This window comes from Giraffa tippelskirchi, chromosome 8, assembly GCF_054371585.1.
Source record: "Giraffa tippelskirchi isolate mGirTip1 chromosome 8, T2T-mGirTip1v1.2.pri, whole genome shotgun sequence".
Lineage (NCBI taxonomy): Eukaryota > Metazoa > Chordata > Mammalia > Artiodactyla > Giraffidae > Giraffa > Giraffa tippelskirchi.
In genome coordinates, this window is record NC_137282.1 from 128,956,577 (window position 1) to 128,974,823 (window position 18,247).

An 18,247-nucleotide genomic window follows, 5' to 3' on the forward strand; every position below is an offset into this window, starting at 1 on the left:
TTTACTATTCATATAATGAAAAAGTCAGAAAAAGAGTCTGCTACTTAGTCATTTTTCAAGTTTATAAGTTAGAAGATTCCTAAGCATTTGTATAATCTCCTCCTTGAGCTCCCACTGAATTATTCCAAAATGAAGAATTCAACATTTATAAGCAGTATATCATTTTGGAACTGAATGTTCCTCAACTGGTTGATCACCCCCTTTCTTGGTAATTTCATGGGCCTACTGTAACCCAGGTCTGACACCTATAGTGACCAGCTGATCAATTCCAGGCTTCCAGTAACTACATGAAATGTCCAAAGCATCTCTTCACTTCTGCAGCAATGTCCCAAGCCTACCTACAGCAATAATGAAACTAGGCCTGGGGCCCTATCAACACCTCAGTCAAAACTAGGACAAGAAGGGGGGAAAAGGAGCTTATGTAAGAAAGGATCCAACAATGAAGATTTACAAAGGCTAAAACTATATTACTCCTCTTGTTACTTCTCCCCTCTCCCTCCTCCCACCCTTTATCAAAGGCTGACCCTTAACCAGTACCATTTTACAGCATCTCTAATTTCTTACCTGATCTTTCCTGACCTGCTCCCTTTAGCTACCATACCATCTCTCTATTACCTTTACTCCAATATACACACCAGGTAGTCATACATGGTATTTACTATATTTTCAAACCTATGGCCTAATTCTTTGTATAGTTAAGCTTCTGTCCAGACTACTACCAATTTATATCCACACAACTGATATCCAAAAATTTTCTCTCAATTCTTCTTCTTGTCCTCCCAGCACCACCAGATACCACTGACCACCCTTCTCCATAGAAACACTCTCTCCTCTGTAACTCTACCCTAGTTTTCTTCCTACCTTTAATTCTTCCTTCTCTACCTTTGGATCCCTGGCCAAAGGTCTTCTCCGAGTCTCAGACTTTAGAGTTTCACTTCTTTCTCTATACTCTAGCCCAGGTTTCAATTCTTTATCACCAGCTTTGACTGCTTTCTATACAGCAGTAATATGCTTCCTCTGCTTCTAGTCAGTTCTTCTTGCATTAATTCATCAAGCATCTGCTACAGACTGCTGCTGAGTTGCTTCAGTCATGTCCGACTCTGTGCGACCCCATAGACGGCAGCCCACCAGGCTCCGCCGTCCCTGGGATTCTCCAGGCAAGAATACTGGAGTGGGTTGCCATTTCCTTCTCCAGTGCATGAAAGTGAAAAGTGAAAGGGAAGTCGCTAAGCTGTGTCTGACTCTTCGTGACCCCATGGACTGCAGCCTACCAGGCTCCTCCATCCATGGGATTTTCCAGGCAAGAGTACTGGAGTGGGGTGCCACTGCCTTCTCCCTGCTACAGACTACTCGTGTGTTGAATGTTGAGAAATGTTAGTTTTAAATGTGTTCACTGCTATTATTTTTATTTATAAGAAAGACACCATGTAAGTATTGGAAATGTTATATAAATGTCACCCATTATTATTGTTATTAATATTTAGAATCTCCATGTTTATGGTACCTGAAATAATAAGTATATAGCATGTATTCGGTACTGATTTGATGGAGGAAAGGAGGAAAGATGTTAACATGAGAAGAAACTTCTCACAAAAGTATAAAATTTCTGACATTCTAGGGAGCACTAGAGAAGTTTGTCCAGAAATGGCAAGAAATACATATTTTGTGGTCTACAAAGGCTAAGCAATATTAGGAGGAGTTAGCAGGAGAAGGACCAGGAAAGGCAATCCACAGGAAGCAGAGCTCTATGTTTTCGGACTGACACATACCATGTACACCTGAACTACGATTTGGTAGCTAACGTTTTGTCACTGAGACTGTCATAGGATACAAGCAAAACTTTTTGGTGAGATTGGCATAAACAGGTACTTACTGAGCATGCCTCTATAATTGAGGTCCATGTCCCGGCTCTCTGATCGAACTTTAATAGCATCCAGGATGGCATCAGGAGACAATAGTCCCGAAGGCCTCACAACATTCAGAAGTTCAGTGAGGCTCATCAGAGGCAAACGCACAGCCTGCATGATTTCAGCATGATTCTCCTTTGAATTATGCTTACACCAATTTAACAAGGCTAGGAAAATATCTTTTTCAGGAGCTGCAAATGAATCTCTTAATACGATGTTTAAAAGTGCTGTCTGAAAAGGATAAAAAGGAAAAATTCCAGTTATTATGGAGCTCAATCATGTGTATGATCAATAAGTAAAACTTTACTGAACTGCAAGTATCACTTATATTTAAGCAATTAACTCTTGCAATTAACTCTTCTTGACCATCTTCTTTCCTTATTCTTTGTGCCATATACTCTTGCCCATTATGGCTGTGTGAACAGCTGTAGGCATCTTTTACCTAGTCTTTTCAACACATGTGCACCCATCTTTAATAAAATAACAAGAAAAATGGCAATGTGAGACGTTGTTGCTCTGTATACGTTCTTTAGCAGAATTTACTTCTTTAAGTCAGTAAGATACATCTAGCTATTTAAAATTCAAAATCTTTTGTTCCACAGTATTACTGCTCTACCATATTTTCGGTTCTTGTATTCCTAAACTGACTTCCAGCAACACTAGTGTAACCCTATAAGATCCTTGCCTCTAAAAATTAAGTAAAAATCATAGTTACATGCAAAACAAGACATGTAGCTTTTCAAATAGGTTTTCCCATTCAAAATATTCAGGTCCTAGGAGGAACACAGAAAGGGAAAGGAAAGACAACCACCAGGGCTCAAAGGAAGACTGGGGAAAAATAGTTTTACTCTAGCTATTATATGGTATAAAACATTGCACAATAGTGAATTGTGGGCCAAAAGAGGAAAACAAACAAACTAAAAACAAACCAGTGACTGAAAGACCACAAGAAGGCTGAGCACTAAAGAATTGATGCTTTCAAACTGTGGTGCTAGAGAAGATTCTTGAGAGTCCCTTGGACTGCAAGGAGATCAAACCAGTCAATCCTAAAGGAAACCAACCCTGAATATTCATTGGAAGGCCTGATGCTGAAGCTCCAATACTTTGGCCACATGATGTGAAGAGCCAACTCATTAGAAAAGACCCTGATGCTGGGAAAGATTAAGGGAAGGAGGAAAAGGGGGCAAGAGAGGATGACATGGTTGGATGGCATCACGCATGTCAATGGACATGAGTTTGAGCAAACTCCAGGAGACAGTGAAGGACAGGTAAGCCTGGTGTGCTGCAGTCCATGGGGTCACAATGACTTAGCGACTGAACAACAATACATCATTATCTCCTTTATGAACTTCCCCCCTCATAAATCCACCACCTGGCAGCACAGTCTCTTGCACACAGAACTTAGCAGAAGAACCTTAAAAGAAAGCAGCAGTGATCTGCCTCCCTCTTGTGTGATCTAGAGTCTCAGCAGCCAGAAGCAGATGGCTAGACAGGCCACCTCTTCCACACTAATAGCTTTTCTTTTTATTCTTAGTCCACTGTTATATTTCTTCTCTACAGATATAAATAAAACAATACATATTGCCTGCAAATTACTTGGAGACAATGACACACCTTAGAAAGGGAGAGGAAGCCTTCGCTTGAGAGTACCTCCTGAGCATTTCTGTCCATAAACATGCAGCACATGCAAGTTAACTTGGGGAGTGAGTAGAGACTGGCAACATCGAAAGTCATACAGACATTCTGTATGTTAAGTATGGTGCAGAGGTACTCAGAGGTGGAATCCTCCAGCTCTGGAAATCCGTATTTATGAGCCAGGCTCAAAAAGTCCAGCAGCACCTCCTCCTTCTCATCTGTCAGCGTCGCCCGCCCAGTGTAGATGTATTTAAGCAGCATTGTGAATGCTTCTGCAGTGGTGTCTTGAAGAGGGATTTCGGCTTCAGGCTGAGATTCTCGCATTCCACCATACAGTAATGCTCTGCACATCAGAGAAGAAATGCATAAGGAAAACTTCAAGTAGGACTTGCTATAAAATTATGAAATAAAGGTTATCAACATTATAAAAAAAATTATAAATGTGTTTACTGACAAACATTCAGGTGAAGAAATACATAGTAATCACTTAAAATAGATCTCTAAAGCAAGAGAAATAATTTTAAAACTATTTTGAATTAATTCTATACACAACTAATGAATAATCTTAAAGAGGTCAAGAAATAAAATAGACATTCATTAATTAGAAAGATGAAAGTACTCTTTAGAGAGGAACAGTGAAATCAATATAAACCTGCTAAAGGTCAAGAAGGTAGTTTAAAAAAGTAAAGCTCCATAGGAAAAGATATAATCAGATGAAAACAATTAAATATAATCAGGTGCTATTCTTCCCGTCAGACTGGCAAAAATTAAAAACCTGTGAATACTTTCAGTATTTTTTAGATTAAAACAAAATCCCCACATTATTTCTTATCTGTTCATCTAAATAATAAAAAAGCAGACAATCCAGTCAGGTAATAAATTTGAACTTCTACCTCTATTACTCTAGGGGAAATAATACAAACCAGTTAAAGCTTCCAATCCATCAGCAAAGAACAAAGGAAGAGTGCAGAAAATAAACAGTAATGAAATGGGGTGAGAAAGAAAACATGAAAAAGCGAGAGCAACAGAATAAGGGGGCAAAGAGAGATCCCCTCACTCTTGTGATTCTCAGAGCAGGACTAGTATTTCAAAATGTCCCCTCATGCTTGCCTAAAACTCCTCCCACCCTCCCCCGGACAAGCAGGACAGGACATTCTTGTTTGCCTCAAAGAAACAGCTGAAACTATCCACCAAAAGATTCATGAATATTTTGAGCATACTTCTTCACTGGGTTATAGTCTGCCTAAAAACACTTGCGAAGGTTTCCATTAATCCAGAGCACATCCAATCAACGACCTTAAAGTTACTATTAACAGATCAAAGAACACCTTCCTGGGGAGATCTTGCCAAGACCTATTCTCACTCCAGTGTGATCCATGGTACTTAACTTGACTTCTCAATGCTTTAAAAGTGGTCTTGACGAAGACTCCTAGGAAGTCTTAAATATGAACCCCCAACTTGTGGAAGGTTCCCTCTGGTACAATTAGCTTGTCCTTATCTGGAAATTGATAGGCTCTACGACCACACTCATAAGGCCTCTCCAGACAACTAACAGTTAACTTTCCTTTGCACAAGAACAGTATCAGCAATGAGAATCAGTCTAAGCTGGTAATGACTGAGTTTAGCCTAGTGAGCCACCAGATATTATAAAGGTCCAATACCCACAAAGAGACAGCAAGAACAAGGTCAGTAAGTGAGGGGAGTATATTCCATTCGTTCAATATGCTCTTCAAATGTCTAAGAATACTTGAGTTTCTTTTAAGAATATACTGATCACCTAAAAGATACCCAGATACAGTTGTCTCAAATTCTTTTGAAAGAGGAAAGATATATAATAGTAATAAATACTAAACCTAAGGCTGAAAAGTTCTAACTTAATAAAGACTGGACTCTCATAAGACACTTTAATAGTAACGAATGGAAGAAAGAAAAGGGAAATACAAAAGTATACAGAGGACAGACTGGTAAAAATAATGACCAGACCAAGGCCAGCTGCCTCACCTTGATATAGGAGCATGTTAGCCAGAACTTGCAACAGATTCCTCTTGTCTCTAAACTTCTGGCTGCCTCTATGTTGGCATTTTATATGTACAAGACAGAATGTTCTAAACACGTTTATAAAGCACTATAGTAAGAGTTCCAGCTAAATAGGAAATATTTCCAAGAAACACACTCTACTACAATGTGTGTGACTCCAGGTGTAGGTTTTGCTTCTCAATTAATTATAATTGTAAATAATATCAGACTGTAGTTTTCACTATGAGGTAAGTGAAATTTTCTTCATGCCTTCCACATCTCAATTTTTAGATATCAAGTTTCACAGGTAAATCCATGATTTCATGGATATGGACTCTACAGATTTTTCAAGGATATATTATCAGTCAATAATTCAGTAATGATTCCCTTTTAACTAACATTAAGTAACATAGAGAGTAATTAGACCTCAGTTTAATATTTATAACCCTGGAAATTAGGGGTCTAAGTAACATACAATAGCTACATAAAAGTACAAGTATGCTTTCTACATAAATTAACATTTTGTTTAGTTTTAGCGCTAATATAACTATGAAACTTGGTCTCAGTAAATATTTAAGTTTCCTTTACTTTGGGGTTGTCAAATTACATGTCTCAGAGATAGATCTGTTTGGTTACATATAGGTCCTGGACCTCAGTGATCTGAAACTAAGAGGTATACATGTTCATTGGCAAGTCCAAAGGTCATTCTGCCTGTACAACAAGAGGCTTGTCTGCCAATAATCAGTTTAAGTTCCATTAGTCATCAACTGTGAGGAGAGGGTAAGGGAAAAAAAGACTCAGCCTGAGAAATATTGATGAGAACCTGGAAAATGGTTGATGGGGTACAGTCCAGCCTGAGAAGCCTTCCAACCCTATGATGACTCCTGAAAGGAAAAGGTAATTTTCAAAAATATAACAAAAAGTCAACAAAGATGAAATGCTTATAGATGTTCAACTGAATGACTCCTAGAATTTGTTCTGTTTTGTTACATATTTTTCATAGAGTGGAAAATAACAGTGTTTTCTACAAGCGACTTGTATCTTCAAAAAGCAATATACACTTACCGAAAATATTGGCACCTTGCTGCTAAAATTACCCTGTGGGCAGGAAAACGTTTCTTTTCCACAACAAACGTGACATCGCCATATTCTTCCCCAATCAACAAGGCACCAATATGTTCAGACAAAATGTGCACATGGTCAATCTCCCCCACTGCAGTAAAGGGGCGAAGAGGGTGGCTGTTACTCATCTTGTAGAACAGGTGATAGTCGTTGATCTATTATATAAAGAAGGGATGAGAGTTAATGAGAGGAGGGGAGTACACTTCAAAAATCACATCTATAAACACAGATAGGTAAAAATGTATCTTCTAAAAAATCACAAGAGAGAGCGATTTTATCATCATCACTGGTATCTCTATTAACCCATCTATTCTGGGAAGTAGTTCAGCCTATTTCCATTAACTCCACTATCCTCACCACCTTATCACACTAAAACTCAGGATCTTCAAACATTAACAGCACTTGGATCCATCACAATCTAGAAAACTGTGTTCAGGTCCCTTATTTCTCAGTATCTCAGGAAAAAGAAAATCAACAACCAGAAGAGCTCCTCTTTTAGCATAGCTGTATTTACTAAGGTGGATATAACTAGCTAGACACAGTGGAAAACTCATTCAGGCATAGATCTAGACCTAAATCACAAACAGAATAAACTAAATCCGATTTCAAATAATTACAGAAGTTTTGATCTGAAACCATCTGAAGTATTTTATTAAAAGATTAAAATCTTCTGAAATCACAAAAATAAATGGACATTTATTAATGGAAGCTTGTAGTAAACATCCTAACCTCCCTCTAAGAAAGAAAAACTTCAGTATTCTTCTGAAGACTGTAACTTCCAGTTCAAACTTTTATCCCTGATAATCAGGTAGCCTGTGTTTATCACAACATCATTACATTTAATCTCACTTCCTTGCTTTTCTTTCCTACAAATGCAACTGAAAGTCAAAAGCTTAAAACTTGATTAACAGCTTTACATATTAGAAAGGGGAGTAATTATCTTCGAAAGCTAAAAATGGTTATATTCTTAAATATACTTGCAGGTAGAACTTCCCAGATGTAAGTAACCCAGCAAGTGGGTGGGAGCACTAGTGTGCCGGTCTGAAGTGACAATGTGGTTGACAGCTCAGAGGTGAGACAGCTCAGAGGTGTTGGGCCTGAAACTAGAATTGAGTCAGTTATGCTGTTTCCACTAGACCCTCCTCCACACCTTCTTGAACTCTCTGCTTGTACCAGGATTAAAGATTAAGCCACTCCTAATCTTTACACTTCCATATCCAGGTTCATTGTCAACACGGTATGTGATGCTTTCCTGGTGGCTCAGAGGTAAAGAATCCGCCTGCCAATGCGGGAGACGCTTGTTCGATCCCTGGTCCTGGAAGATCCCACTTGCCACAGGGTAACTTGAGCCTGTGCCCAAGACTACTGAGCCTGTGCTCCAGAGTCCAAGCACCACAGCTACTGAAGCACACGTGCCCTAGAACCTGTGCTCTGCACCAAGAGAAGCCACCAAAATGAGAAGCCCGTGCACCACAACTAGAGAGCATCCCCCACTCACTGCAGCAAGAGAAAAGCCCACACAGCATCTAAGACTCAGCACAGCCAAAAATAAATAAAAATATTTTAAAAACTAAAAAATAAAACAAGCTATGTGAAAAAATTGTCTTTATCCCCAGAGACTGTAGTGGAATACCCTCATAGTCCAGTTTCCCCAGTTACCTGCTACTCCATGCCCACTCCCAACTGAGGGAACAGCAGCAAGGAATGTGATGCAGAGGAACACGGAGGATGAGTTAGGTAAGGAAACACCCACCCCAGATAAGTAAAAGAAGCTTCTGGCCCCTAGGAGGACTATCAGAGGGCTAGCAGCATACTCATTATCAGGGCAAATCCCTCTCCCTCAACCGCAACCTGCATTTGAAAGCCCTAAAAAGTGGATCATCTCCAGTCACCTGTGTTTTTAGGATCAAATTCGGCTTAAAAGGATCCATTTAGGAGTGTCCCCAGAACATGTGAAATTCAATCCTCTGACATGTGATACAATAGTCTAACACAGAAGTTGGCAAACTTTCTGCAAACTGTCAGAGAGTAAATATTTTAGGCTTTGTAGGCCATATAGCCTCTGTCACAATCATTCAACCCTATCATGAGTAGCCATAGACAGTAAGTAAATGAATGAACATGGCTTTGCTCCAATAAAACCAGTTACAGAGAAGGGCTGGATTTAACCCTCAGATTATAGTTTGCCATCCCTGCTCTAAGAAATTTTCAAGGACTGACTATACTCTACACAAAGGATCAGATTGTTTTTGCTCTTTGTTTTGATTTCTGGCTTGGTTATCCAATGTTCAAAATAGCACGGTCATTTCCTATGTCAGTCATGAAATTCTAAAACCCACTGGTACCTGATTTCAAAATCCCATTCTCCTTCAACAAGAACTGTCACAACACTATCCAATAGCTCAATGATGGTGCATGACTCCCAACAAAATAGATGTTTTCCCTAGCAGAAAGGATGCATGTACATACCCAATGAATATGTTCTCTGATATATTATCTTAAAATTTTATCTAGGTTATCCGTGAGACTCAAATGATTAATGACTCCTGATGGACAATGACAGATTCTTGGCTAACTAGCTCAAAAGTAAATTTATAATTCCTCAATTGATACATAGTAAACTTTAATACTACATATATAAATATCTATTTTAGTAAGTTCTCCAGATTTGTACTTCTTAACACTGTGAGATTTCATTTTGCTAAATTTACATTCTAATTATGCTTTTCCAGCTGGAGGCATGAAGCAAAGATTGTCGTGTATACGAAACAGACACTTAGTAAAGAAATTTTAACAAAACAATAAAATAATTTTCATTGGCATACAGAAATAATTTTAATTAGACCAGTGATTCTCAATGAAGCTTGCCACAACAGGAATCACTGAGGAGCTTAAAACACAAAAATGCTTGAGCTCCACTCACCAGAAATTCTGATTCAGTCGGCCACTATTCTGAAGTGATTCTAATGTTTAGCCTAGAAAACACTCATTTATTTAGACTCTCCTGTTCTAGGTTCACATCCCTTCTCAGGTACATAAATACACAAAATTTCTGCTAAGAAAATTTATTTAGGATACGATTCCATTTTTAATCTTACTGCAAAGGGGCAAATGATGCTAACCCAGTTACCAGTGCCATAGCTTGTATGCAGAAAATAGTTTTGCCCAATGCCCTAGCTTGTTCATGAAGTAAGAGCTTGGGTCCATCTACTTGCCATTAAAAAAAAAAAGCATGTTTTAAAAGCCACACATCAATAAAGTTAGCATTTTAAAACATCAATTTAAATTTGATAAATAAAATTAAGAAAAAATTAAAGCTCATGGAGTAAAACTATTTACTGACATATTTCTTATACTTTAATGCTAATACTTATTCTGCTACTAACAACGTATGTAGTCTTTGACAAGTGTTCAAATTCTGTGAGATTATTTCCATACCTGTAAAGACAAAGTTATAGTACATTTTTTTAAAGTTGTATTTTAGAACTCTGCCACTGCATTTTAATATCACTGTTTTGTCCTGTCATGAAATGACTCTCATGACTCAGCATGTGGATAGACTCATGATTGTGATTTATTACAGCAAAAAAAAAAAAAAGAAATCAAAGCAAAATCAGCAAAGGTTTTGAAAAAGTACATGTGGCAAAGTCTGAGGGAAACTAGACACAAACTTTCAAGGCCTCTCTCCAAGTGGAGTTACACTGAATGTGCTCAATTCCCCCAGGAAGTTGTAACAGTACCTTGCCCACCAAGAAGCTTCCTAGAGACTCAGTACTCAGGGTGCTAAAGGAGAGCTGTTGATATAGATAAGCACTGAAAACAAGAAGCCTAAAAACCTGCTACACTGATTTAACCTTAGATTTGGATAGGAGAAAGGGATACTAAGTAAATAACCTACCCCATCTGCCTAAATGAATCCCTAACCCCTGACCTACCAAAATGCTAGATCCAAACCATTTCATGGACAGGTTTCTTCAAAACTTTAAGGATCAGATGATTACAGTGTTATTTAAACTATTCCTGTGCACATGAGTTTTCTGCTGCTTCTTATGAAGCCAATTTAACCCTGACATGAAGACGTGATCATATCACACACTCAGAAATTAGTAAAAATGAAAAAATCCTATGTATAAGATTGGAAAACAGAATTAAGCAAAAGGAGTCATGACAAAGTTGGTCAATTCCAAGAAAGATATGAATATTAGCAAAAATAACTGTCATCAAAAGATTAAAGGAGAAAAAAATCATGTATTAGCTCAATAAAAGCTAAAATCCCTTTTTAAACAACCATTAAGAAGTTTATTTTAAAAGTTTTAATTGAATAGGAATAAATGAATACTTCCTTAACTCTATACACACACATCCTAACCATAATAGGTATGTATGCTTAGTCACTCAGTCGCGTCTGACTCTTTGTGACCCCAAGGACTGTAGCCCACCAGGCTCCTCTGTCCATGGGATTCTCCAGGTTAGAATACTGGAGTGGAGTGGCCATTGCCTTCTCCAGGGATAATAAATATAAGAATCTATTAATAATAAAAACACTAGAAACATCCCTAGAAAGTTTGGAAATAAGACAAGGATATCTATTCACCATCATTAACATTTTTCAGAGGCAAAAGACAATGCAATTAAGAAAGTTAAAGATAAATGGATTAGGAAACAAACAAGCAAAATAATCATTACTTGCTGATAATCTCATTGCCTGCATGAAAAAAATCCATGAGAATCAACTGAAAAAAATGTGAGAAAATGAGCAAGGTTCACTAAGGTGACCACATAAAATTATTATGGTTGACCCCTGAACATGAGTTTGAACTGCACGAGTCCACTTATACCTGGATTTTTTCAACAGTAAATGCCACAGTACTACATGAGCCACAACTGTGGATCCTCAGATGGATAGGAACAGAGGATACAGAGGAACCCCAGACATGGAAGGCTAATTACATTTGAATTTTCAGCTGTGCGGAGGGTAGGCACCCCAACCATTGTATTGTTCAAGAGTCAACTGTATATGAAAATATATAGTATCCTTTCATGTCCAAAACAACCAGATAGAAAATATGAAGGGAAAGATCTGCAATCTATAATTGTAATATCTAGGAACATGTAAAGGAAGTTATAAAATTCTTCTGAGGGATTTAAGAAAAATAAATGAAAAGACATACAGTGTTTGGAGATGTTGTAAAGATACCAATCATCTCTAAATCACCCTACAGAAAAGAATATTTGATATTTTATTGTACTTCACCTTGTTAACCAAAACAGAAGCTTTAGCAGCAGAAAACAAAATTCACCAAAATGTTCTTGATAGGGATACACGTTAAAAACAATAATTTGACAAATGGGCACACATATTAGTAAACTGAGAAGGAAAAATGAGAATTTTATATTTATCAAGAGATTTTTAAAGCTGAGAGAATATTCTAATTAATACAGGAGTTAAAAGTAATCATGATCAGAATCACAACTGAGTTTTTAAAGTAAATTGGGGTAAAGAAGTTTATCTGAAAGAATAAATCTGTGATTTCACATATACTCTAAAAAAGAAGAGCAATGAAAGGGGGCCAGTGTACTGGATGAGAAAGCAAATCATAAGTTAGAAAAATTAAGCAATGTCATAATAGAGAGATAGGTCACTGAAACATTAGTCCAGAAATAAACCCAAATATACACAGGTATTCAGTATGCTGGGAAAGACTGAAGGCAAAAGGAGAAGGGGGCAGCAGAGGATGAGATGGTTAGACAGCATCACTGACTCAACGGCCATGGATTTGAGAAAACTCCGGCGATAGTACAAGACAGAGGAGCCTGATGTGCTACAGTCTGTGGGGTTGCAAAGAGTCAGACACCACTTAGCAAGTGAACGAAAACTACAGATTTAGTGTGTGTGTGTGTATATATATATATACATATACATATATATATGTAGTAACTCAACTCAGTGGGAGAAAATACAAATTTTTTCAATAAAACATGTTGGCTAGCCATTTTGAAAAAAGTAAGCTGGATATTCACACAAGAGCACAAAACTAATTACATAAGGATGTCAACTTCAGCACTTTCTATAACAGTAAAAAAAAAAAAAAAAAAAACTTTAAATGCCCATTTAATGGGAACTGGAAAAACAATGATAAGCCTATACAATGGAATATTGTACAATGATTTTAAAAAATAAAGTTAAATACCTTATTGACATTGAAAAATCTTAAATATGTATTTACATGCAAAAAGGCAAGCTGCAGAACAATAATATAACCTTATTTTGTTAAACACATAAAAAGCACACACCAAATTGTTAACAAGGGTTAACCCTGTTAACCCTTGGATTAACTTTGTTAATCCTCGTTAACCCAATGGATTAACCATTGGGCTAAGGGAAAAATTTTACATAGCATAAAATCTATTTCTGTGATGTTTAAAATTTTTATAACAAGCATGTTCTATTGTAATAAAACTATACACAAATATTTCAATAACTTTGGCCACTAAAATCACAAATTAAATTGGTTTTTGTATAAGACAGCAAGTGTTTTAATTTGCCACAACCAGTAGTACCTGACTTAGTGACTAAGACAGAGTGGTAAACAAAGGGATTATATATTACACTACAAGTAAAAAATAATTAACATCTTGAAGTCAAGGACAAAAAGTTCATTTACACTAAGACAGGCAAAAAGTAATGAATATCAGATTCCTGGGTAGCATAGCCTATTAGGACTCTGATACATCCCAAATAAATGTCTTCACCTTAAGAGATTTTCAGTATGACTTTTCTCAATTTACAGCATATATTCTTGGATGCAAACAAAGTGGTCTGAAATTTGCTCCTGTTGACAGTCCGAAAGTCTAAACTTGCTGACGTTCACAGGATAGAGCAAGGGTAATCTATTCATTCAAGCTGTTCCTTCAAGGTAAGAGGAAAGAGACAGTAGCAAGGCAAGGGGAAAAGAGACTTACTCTAAGAGAGGAGATGGTACCATTCGTGATATCATATACAATTACTAGTTGAGGGTTCTGAGACTTCATATGAATTCATTTACCAGGGATGGTGGTATAGAAACTATCCTATTTTGTGTGTGTGGTTGGTTAAACTTTGCTGGATTCAAACACTTCAGAAATTTTTTTTAAAAAACTGCTAAAGCTGCAGTACTAAAACTCTCAGGGTTATTGACTATTTATTATGCAATAAAAAACCCACATGCATTTGTTCTCGCCAAAATAGGAAACAACGTCCATTAATAAAGCAAGAGGACCATATGTAGTTCACAATGTTGTAATGCTATAATTGTGAAAAACCCAAACTGACCTAAATATCAACTTCTTTACTTAAAGTCATTTCCAACAGAACTGTTTACAAACTTTTCTTTAACAAGGGGTTACTATAATTTTTGAACTTAAAGTTTACTCTCCAGAGTTTAATCAGGAAATAGACAAAGCCCAAGTTCCACCAGGTGGAGATGCCAAAGAGTCCTTGAACGCTGTATAAATCTCCCCTGGGAAGCCCTCTGTGCCCCATGTATTTCTTGACTGAAAGAACTTTATGGGAAAAAAGACCTGCTCCTTAATTGCAAAATATAAATGATTTTTCTCTTGAGGAAAGAGATGGTATTTACAAGCATATGGTTTAGCAATTTCTTTCTGCTCTTAGTACCCATGTGGTGTGCAATTTGAAGTAGTAATCCTTAAACTTTAAATTAATATCGCTTTGGGACACAAATGATGTCCTGTCTGCATCTTAAAACACTCACAAAAAATCACATTCTACTTTCTCATGGGAAGGATGCCTCACTTCTTTTGATATATACTCTACCCTTGTCATCCAACAGTTTGAACAAACAGGTGTAGACTGACCATACTGATAGGCGTAACCTTGATTCTGACACTCTGCAGATCCATTTTTAAACCTTGCAGAAGAGCAGCATCATCAGGCAGTAAAGTGCTACAGTGAGAAATATGACTGGAGTTCATGGGCATTTTCTTGTCTTGGGATTCCTGAAGTGTCTTTCTTTGGGAAAAATTAAATGATTTTTAACATCCAGTCCAGCTCCAAATTCTTGCCACTCTATGATTTTATATGTTTGTAAATAAATATTTATAGATATTCTCAGCTTCGAACTCTAAGGAACTGTATCATAAAATATTTGATGAGATCATTTTATGGAGAGTGTATGTAATTCCATTTACCAATTACCACATTTATTTACCACTTGTTTGCCAAAGGACAAATTAGTTTCTGGAGCTATATATAATTCATTCGACAAGAGATTTATTGAGCTCTCACTACAATACAGTGCTAGGTAATAAAAACACAAAGATTAATAAAATAAAGTTGCTACCTTTGAAGAACTCACTGTCCACTGAGGAAAGTAGAACTAGATGACAAATAAAGTCAACACTAGAACTAGCCATGAGTTTATGATTTGCAAAAAGTCAAAGACAGTTATCTTCATAGGTACTGTACCAAAACATATATAAAAATTGTTATACTCTTGTATCAGAACAAGAGTTAATATTCAAATAATTAGCTAATTGCTCTCTAAAATGGGGTCTTCACATCCTCAGGAGAGTGGGATAAAAACCATAGAAATTGGGGGAAAAAAATCTAAACACTTGCATGAGTGCTCAGTCACTTCAGTCGTGTCCCACTCTTTGCAACCCTGTGGACTGTAGTCCACCAGGCTCCTCTGTCCATGGGATTCTCCAGGGAGGATTACTGGAGTGGGTTGTCACGCCCTCTTGCAGGGGATCTTCCCAACCCAGGGACTGAACTCGCATCTGCCTGCATCTCCTGCATTGCAGGCGGATTCTTTATCTACTGAGTCACCTGGGAAGCCCCTCTTAACACTTACACTGATACATATTTTTAATATCTAGGAAAATGAGCAAAAAGGAATTGTCCTCTTTTGTTCAAGGGAAATATCAGGTTTGCCTGGGCCTGCTACTTGAATTTACCAAAAATTATATAGCTTAAATTATTGCTCACAAAATGATAAGTGAATTTTAAAAGGTTCCTGCAAGGAAACAACTAGTTGAAGATAATATAACATTGCCAACACAAGCAGACAAGGAAATAGCCATTATGACAACTCTACTCCTAGTAATCAGATTTTATAAGGTGACCTGTCCCCCAATAAGTCCTAGAGATCTGATACACAGTATAGTGAACATAGACAACAACGTTGTATTATAGTCAAACTTGCTAAGAGAGTAAAGCTTAAGTATTCTAACCACTAAAAAGAAATAATTATGTAACATGATAGAGGTCCTAATTATTGTATCATGGCAATCATATTATAATAAATAAATGTGAGGGGGAAGGGATAAATTAGGAACTTGAGATTAACATATACACACTACTATACATAAAATAGATAACCAACAAGGACCTATTGTATAGCACAGGGAACCCTACTCAATATTCTATAATAACCTATAGGGTAAAGAATCTGAAAAAGAATAAATATACGTAAATATACAGCTGAATCACTTTGCTGTACACCTGAAACTAACACAACATATAGTAAATCAAGTGTACTCTGATATATATATATATGTATATATTTTAAAGGCAGAAACGTAAAACAAAGTAGCAATCTATTAACAGTAACAAATTAACAATTTTGCAGTAGGGACACAGAACGTACTTCTTACCTAATAATAATGGTTATCTATACCAGGTGGCTCAGTGGTTAAAAAAAAAAAGTCCACCTGCAATGCAGGAGATATAGGTTCCATCCCTGGGTCGGGAAGATCCCTTAGAAAAGGAAATGGCAACCTACTCCAGTATTCTTGCCTGGGAAATCCCAAGGACAGAGGAGCCTGGCAGGTTATAGTTAATGTGGTCACAAAAAAGTAGGCCACAACTGAACAGCAAGAACAACAACAAATAATAACGGTTACTATTAATGAGGACTTAAGAATAAGCTAGGCAGAGTCCTTAGCATTTTACACACACCATCCTTGGGCCATATTTTAAGAAGAGTTTTCCTCGACTGGGCAACGCTCCTGGCTTAGTTTGGCAATGACATCTAATTCTGTGGTGGCTGCGAGAAGCTACTCTATTATTCAATCACAAAATACTTGAGACTCCCAAAGCAAAAATGGCCCAATATATACAATAATTTGCAGTATTATTTTTATTTTCTATTCAGTACTTCAGTTTCTCTAGATCCAGTCTCTAATTAAAACAATCTTTCCCAAACGCCTTCAAACAAAAGCATTCAAATCAGGTATCCTAAAACAAAATAACAAGTGACCCAAGTGAGTTTCATTCCATTAATATTATATTTTAAAGCTTCCTCAAATACTGAAGCTTGTTTCTTCTTTCTTCCCTACAGAGTACCTTCTTGAGTTTATGCTTCAGAAAGGGATTAAAGGTACAGAAACTCACCACCAGATTTTATTAACCTATTATCCACAGACCTACGTTATCAGTCACCAACCTATCCTCGGTCTCTCAGCTCTTGTTTGTGCCACTGTGTAACTCCCTATAAGACAACCCTCTGTAAGATGGAAATGACAGGTCACAGACTGCAACTCTAAGAAGTGGCTATCATTTATAGATCTCAGAGTTTATATAACCATCCTTTTCGGGGTTATCAGCCTTACTGGTCTCAAGCCTATTGAAAATTATATGAACTGTACACTAGGAACAGAAAAATATATGCACCAAGAGCCCAAAAAAACAATGAAAAAGTCATGATGAGTACAGAGGTTATTAGTTGTAATAATATTTGAAAATACAGGACAGCCATTTCTTTTTAATTTTTTCAGTGGCACCTTATGGGTCTGTAATTTTCTTGCACAGATTTAAATTATATGATATTTTCCTAATTAATAAAGGTTATTATAGCATGAACTCCCATTAAAGCAGGGGAATCATCAATTGCAACAATTTAATTTCTTTGTAGTGAAGCTACTGTGAACATTTGGATTACTGTCTGGATAAAGGAAATTGGCTTTCATTTGTAGATGTTATAAAAATGTTCTGCTGTGCATACTTTGATACAGTTTGTTAAACCCTGCTATCTTGGCTATCTTCTGAGAAAACTGAAATAAAAAAAAAAAGATCAACTGAGAAATTATTCCACCTAAAAATCTTGATTTACAAATTTATTTGTTGCCATTCTAGCACATAATCTAAAGGACATGTTCACAAATTATACTAGTCTTCCTTTTGCACCCCCCCATATAATCCCTTCCCTTTGGTTTTATGAGCATTGTCTTTGTTCCTGCAACATACCATTCTCTACTGCAATGAAAAGAAAGAACAAAACTCAGAGGTAATTATCCTCACGTACTCTAGTAGTTACTGTCCAAAATTAGACCCACTGACCCAAATCTATGGCTTAGGCCAAGTGAAAGTGAAAGTCACTCAGTCCTGTCCAACTCTTTGTGACCCCATGGACTATACAGTCCATGGAACTCTCCTGGCCAGAATACTGGAGTAGGTAGCCATTCCCTTCTTCAGCAGGCCTTCCCAACCCAGGGATTGAACCCAGGTCTCTCACATTGCAGGCGAATTATTTACCAGCTGAGCCACCAGGGAAGCCCTTCTACAG

The 18,247-nt window shown here is 37.1% G+C and overlaps 1 protein-coding gene across 4 annotated transcripts in view; it reads right to left on the reverse strand.

Moving 5' to 3' along the window:
* The window catches only part of BTBD9 (BTB domain containing 9), a 396,006-nt gene that overhangs the window by 357,004 nt on the left and 20,755 nt on the right, over positions 1-18,247 (reverse strand). For 2 of the 4 annotated variants that reach the window (XM_081523209.1, XM_081523210.1), the window contains exons 2-4: positions 6,624-6,835; positions 3,522-3,885; positions 1,874-2,138 (exon numbers count right to left, since the gene is read on the reverse strand). In XM_081523209.1, coding sequence (XP_081379335.1) covers positions 1,874-2,138; positions 3,522-3,885; positions 6,624-6,808 — 814 coding nt within the window. In that variant the 5' untranslated portion in view covers positions 6,809-6,835. Of the gene's footprint in view, positions 1-1,873; positions 2,139-3,521; positions 3,894-6,623; positions 6,836-18,247 lie in introns of those variants that run through there. The other 2 variants (XM_081523212.1, XM_081523211.1) reach the window with 2 other exon arrangements.